At 36.2% G+C, this 5,755-nt stretch overlaps 1 protein-coding gene across 2 annotated transcripts in view; it reads left to right on the top strand.

Moving 5' to 3' along the window:
- The window catches only part of PPP4R2 (protein phosphatase 4 regulatory subunit 2), a 52,411-nt gene that overhangs the window by 1,068 nt on the left and 45,588 nt on the right, over positions 1–5,755 (top strand). For both annotated transcript variants that reach the window (XM_077858055.1, XM_077858060.1), the window contains exon 2: positions 228–309. In XM_077858055.1, coding sequence (XP_077714181.1) covers positions 228–309 — 82 coding nt within the window. The remainder of the gene's footprint in view (positions 1–227; positions 310–5,755) is intronic.

Genomic DNA, 5,755 nt, shown 5'->3' with positions numbered 1-5,755 from the left:
GTTCACAGTGTGGAGAGAGACCATTGTTGGGAGTAGAACTTGGGAGAATCAGAAGTGAATATTTTGGTTGAGAGAGGCTGGACTCTCTTTTTTTTTTTTTTTTTTTTTTTTTAAATAGCTGCTTAATATTTCAGGAAGGACTTGGAGAAAAGTTTGTTTGTATAGTGTATTGGAAGTGGTTGATGGACTTTGAACATACCGACTGACAATTTTTCTTTCTTATTTAGATTTTGAGAAGAGGGGAAAAAAGGAAGTTTGTCCTGTCCTGGATCAGTTTCTTTGTCATGTAGCCAAGACTGGAGAGACAATGTGAGTTGAAAACATGCCTTGGTTGTTACGCTCCTAGGTTATCATTCAGAATTGGTTGGGGGGGGGGGAAGGATATTTCAGAAGAAATATCGGCGGAAGAGCTGAATTTCAGAAGAGGTGAATAATCTATGTACAGCTGTACAAGCTCCACTTAGCGCATATACTGTATTTCCTTTACGCGTACTCCAATGGGTTTTAAAAATTTGTTAACATTTTCTTTGTATCTCTGCTTTTGTAGATTTAGAATTTGTCTTGAAGAGCTAGAGAAAAGAATGCCTATCCTGTTAGGACCCTTTTTGGCCCTAACAAGCTTATTTCCAGAATTTTGTGGCTTTGATTTCTGACTCAAAAATTTTTTTTTTGTTGGTGGTATTTTCTCATATTGTCCTGTATCCAACCTTTTGTTGTCATATTTATGTATGTGGGTGTTTGAAGTGTCACTTCTATTTATTCTCTTGAGGATTTAGGGTGATTATCTGACAAATTCCAGATGCTACAGTTTTGACTGTCCTGTAAACTTTCTAGGATAGCTAACTTGTTACATATGCTCAGCATTTTATTAGGCTTGTTTCCAAATGTTGTGAATCTGAAACTTACACTATGAAGTTAGGATTGTTTTCATAAGGACCATTCCAGTTCATTGTGTGTGTAGTTTGTGTGGCAGGAGTTGTTTTTGCCATCACTAAGTCAATTTGTAGAAAGCAGTGCATATTTGGTGACTTCCTTGTACTCTTTGTAGGGGGGTGGGAGCAAGAAAGGATAAAGGTTTCTCTGGGTGCAGTGTTACTAAATGAGCTTTCTTTTGGCTCCCCTGGGTCTTGTCTATTTTTAATATTCTTTTTGAGTTCTTCAGTGAGTGTAAGCTTCAGCAAGTGATGTATACTTTCTTTGGCTTTATTAGTAGATGTTCATTTCTGACAAGATTTGCTTGTGGTTATAGTATATGTAGCCTTTTAATAACTAGCCCAATTATAGAAAGGAAAAAGACCCTCTGATTTAGTAGTCATGTAGATAAGCTGCTTTATTAAAATTACCAGTCAACTTAAGAATGTGTCTTGATGCGTTCAATCTTATATTTTTATTTATTCCACTTAAAAAGAGGAACTCTTTAGGGAAGAAGTCCTATTGCCTCTGAATTACAGTCTCTTAGAACATCTTGATTTTAAAAATTGATGCAACATAATTAACTGGTATTTATGTAGATAAGCGTAAAATGACTAGTTGCCAGCTTTCAGAAATAATCCCTAAATCATAAATTTTTAGATTGCCATTATTTCTTTCCGGTTGTTAGCTGGTCCAAACTTAACCCCCTACAATACCAAGATACCAAGAGGAGAAGCTTTTTACTTTCAGAGTTTTGATACAAAAGATTATATCAAACTATTTGGAGATAGATACTTAAAACCTCTTCTCCTTATCAGGTTTGTATATAAACTGTCTTTTGATAAACCTATGTTGACTGTAAATAGTTGAAAACTTCTGAAAGAAAACTTCTTACCCTGTCAGACTGGATCACCATGTGGCTAGGAAAGTTTAACCTGGTTTTTGGGGGTAATTATTTTGTCTTGATAGGGGTCTTTTTTTTTTTTTTTTTTAAGTATTTTTTTTCAATTTTTATTTATTTATGATAGTCACAGAGAGAGAGAGAGAGAGAGAGAGAGAGAGAGAGAGGCAGAGACACAGGCCGAGAGAGAAGCAGGCTCCATGCACCGGGAGCCCGATGTGGGATTCGATCCCGGGTCTCCAGGATCGCGCCCTGGGCCAAAGGCAGGCGCCAAACCGCTGCGCCACCCAGGGATCCCTTGATAGGGGTCTTAAGTTCCGCCACCCCCTTTAAACTCCTCCCATTTTTTTACATTTACTAATAGCATTTTGTATTAAAATGGTGATATTAGATTCTTCATATTTGGAAAGTATTTTTAAATTTGTCATAAAGCAGCTGGTGTTCACACATTTAATTTTAATCTTTGTTTTTAATCAACATGAACGTGCTTTTTTTTTTTTTTTTTTTTTTTTTTAATTTATTTATTTGACAGCACAAGCAGGGGGAGCAGCAGACTTCCCTCAGAGCAGAGAGCCCTGTGGGCGGAACTCCATCCCAGAACCCTGTGATCATGACTTAAGTGAAGGCAGACTCTTAACTGACTGAGCCACCCGGGAACCCCTAGCATGCCCTCTGATTCTGAAATCTGAAAAATTGCTGTCATCCATTTATGGTTAAACTGAGCTTTGTCTAACTTCTAGACAAAGATTTTAACAAAATGTAAAGAACAGCAGATCATATCTCTCTGGTGTTTTAGGAGGGATGGGTTGCTTGAGATAATTCCAGTTTTTATTTTCATTGATACATTACAGCAAGTAATCATTAACAGAAGAAATATGTGGACTTTATTTATGGATAAAGATCAGGGACTGCTTAGGCTATTTATTTTTCATTAAAAAAACCCTCAATTTGACACTTTTGTAGAATTACAGTGTAGGTTTTTACTAGCAGGAGGTTGTAGGAGAATTTAAAGAGTACTGGAACACTTTTCTTTTCTGGTCTATTAAAAATTACCTGTCAACATCTAATATAGGAAGTGGGGAAAGATGCCAAGATATGGCATACTAAACTGTAATGAAGACAGAGATTATCTATCTAAACCAATTCCCAAATTTGTTGTGTTTGGCTACTTCAAAAAATTATTTTTATGTTGAAAAGGTTACTTTGTCCTGAAAATGGGACATTGCCTTAAACACTTTACTGAAAGTAACAGTTTGTAACTTAATGCCAAGTATATATTATGTGTTGTATAAACAGAAACATATGTGGTGGGTTTCTTTTTTTTTTTTTTTTTTTAGGATTTTATTTATTTATTCATGAGAGCTGGAGGGGGGTTGGGTGGGGGGCAGGCAGAAGGAGAAGCGACCCTCCGAGGAGCAGGAACCTGATGGGGACTTGATCCCAGAACCCCAAAGGCTGATTGATGCTTAACTACCCAGGCGCCCCATGTGGGGGTTTCAATCATGAATTTTAACATTTGATGGTGTTCAGTTGTGGATTTAAACCAATTCAATGAGTCTTAGTTGCAGTTACTCTTTTTTGGTAATCATATTGTCTCATGTTTGACCTGTGGGAGCCTCTTTCATTTGATTCCAGAGTCCTTTTGACTTGATCCTTGGTATTAGTAGTCTTTGATAGTATCAGTAGTCTCTGGTATTAGAATATGGCCTAAGCTCCTTCTAGCCCAGACCCAGAATCAGCCCTTCTCGAGAAGCTATGCCTTTAGTAGGAAATGGTGTTTATGGACTAGAGATGCTTATTATTACTGAGTTGGTCATTGTTTCCAGCCTTTTCAGTGGACAGAACTAATAAAATACTTTGTGATTCATACTGATGCTTCCGATTCAGAATCAGGACTACGGTGTTTTACTTCTTCCACCCCAGCAGTTCTGGTTCTCAGGGACACAGTGGAAAAGTGTAGTAATAATACCAACATCACCAGGGTAATAATTACTAAGAACATAAAAAATTGTTTATAATTTGTTAGCCCTAATTTGTTAGCCCCCATTTAAGCCAATTTGTTAGAAAAGTAGTTGTATCTGCACTACCTGACTATATAGCTGTTACATAATCTCTTAACCATCATTTAATTTTACTTTTACGGTGGCTCTATATCAGCTACTCACCACTTCATCTTTGCGTGTCTTCAGTATTTATTTTGTCCTGAATTCTTTTGCCTTTTTTTTGTTTTGTAAATAAAGGTTTTTTTTGTATATTTGTTTATTGGAGTTCGATTTGCCAACATATAGCATAACACCCAGTGCTCATCCTGTGCCCCCTCAGTGCCTGTCATCCAGTCACCCTATCCCCCCCGCCTACCTCCCTTTCCACTACCCCTTGTTTGTTTCCCAGACTTAGGAGTCTCTCATGTTGTGTCACCCTCACTGATATTTCCCACTCATTTTCTCTCCTTTCCCCTTTATTCCCTTTCACTATTTATTATAGTCCCCAAAGGAATGAGACCATATAATATTTGTCTTTGAATTCTTTTTCCTTATTTCTGTTTTTTAAATTTTTTTTTTAAGATTTTATTTTATTAGAGACGTGGGGGGGGGGGCACAGGGAGAGGGAGAAGCAGGCTCCATGCAGGGAGCCTGACGTGGGACTCCATCCTGGGTCTCCAGGATCATGCCCTGGGCTGAAGATGGCGCTAAACTGCTAAGCCACTATTCCTGTTTTTTTTTTTTTTTTTTTAAACAGCTTTGTTGAGGTATAATTGACATGTAGTAAACTTCATTTATTAAAAACATCGTTTACTGAATTCTGACATCTACATTCGAATTTTGACCACACTCAAGATTGTGAACATATATATCCATTCATTATTCCCAGAACTTTCCTCATGCACCTTTGTAATTTTCCTTCTCTGGGTGTGGTCCTCTCCCCTCAGGCAGCTAATCATCCACTTTTCGTCACTTCAGTTTAGTTTACTTGTTCTAGAGTTTTATATAAATGAAATTATACAGTTTGTAGTCTTTGGATTCTTTTACTCAGCATAATTGAGGTCTATGTTCAGGTATCAGGAAATCATTCCTTTTTATTTCTGACTAGTATTATATGGATATAATATATATCCATATAATGAATATATATATATAATGGATTTATATATATCCTACAGTTTTTTAATAGATTCACTTGTTGATGGGCACTTGGATTATTTTTGTTTTTTTCTGTTATCAAAACTGCTATGAACATTTGTGTACAAGTCTTTGTATAGACATAGGCATTCTTTTTTTCTTGAGTAAAAACCTGGGAGTGCTGGATCATATGGTAGGTGTTGTGTTTAAGTTCTTGAGAAACTGCCAGACTTTCCAGAGTGATTGTACCAGTTTGCATTCCCACCAGTATTATGGAGTTAAGGTTCTCCACATCCTTTCCAGTGATTAGTATGGTCCTTCTTTTTTTGTTTTAGTCTTTCTGATAGGCACATGTTGCAAAGTGGTTTTAATTTGTATTTCCCTAATGACTAATCTTATTGAGCATCTTTTCATGTGTTTATTTGCTATTTGTGTATCATCTTTGGTAAAATGGTTCTTCAAGTGTTTGCCCATTTGAAATTTGAGTTGTTTTCTTACTGGTTTTTGAGAGTTCTTTGTGTGTTACAAACACAAGGCCTTTATGTGACATATGATTTGCATATACTTTCAACAACTGCTTTTCTTTTTATTCTCTTGATAGTGCCTTTCAAGGTGAAATTTTTAATTCTGTTTTGATTTTTAAAAATTTCTTTGAACTCTGTGATATCTGTTATGTTCACTTGTTTTCATGTACTTTCTAGTTTAGTCTGTCTCCTAATTTATTAAATTTCTAATCATTTGCTATATTTGTTTTCTAAGTTTCTCTAATTCTGACTTGTATCATTTTTCTCAGTGTCTTTAGCTCATTTTGGAATAGTATACA

Source organism: Canis aureus, chromosome 19 (genome assembly GCF_053574225.1).
Source record: "Canis aureus isolate CA01 chromosome 19, VMU_Caureus_v.1.0, whole genome shotgun sequence".
Classification (NCBI taxonomy): domain Eukaryota; kingdom Metazoa; phylum Chordata; class Mammalia; order Carnivora; family Canidae; genus Canis; species Canis aureus.
The sequence above is the reverse complement of the archived record's forward strand: the minus strand, read 5'-3'. Positions and strand labels throughout refer to the sequence as shown.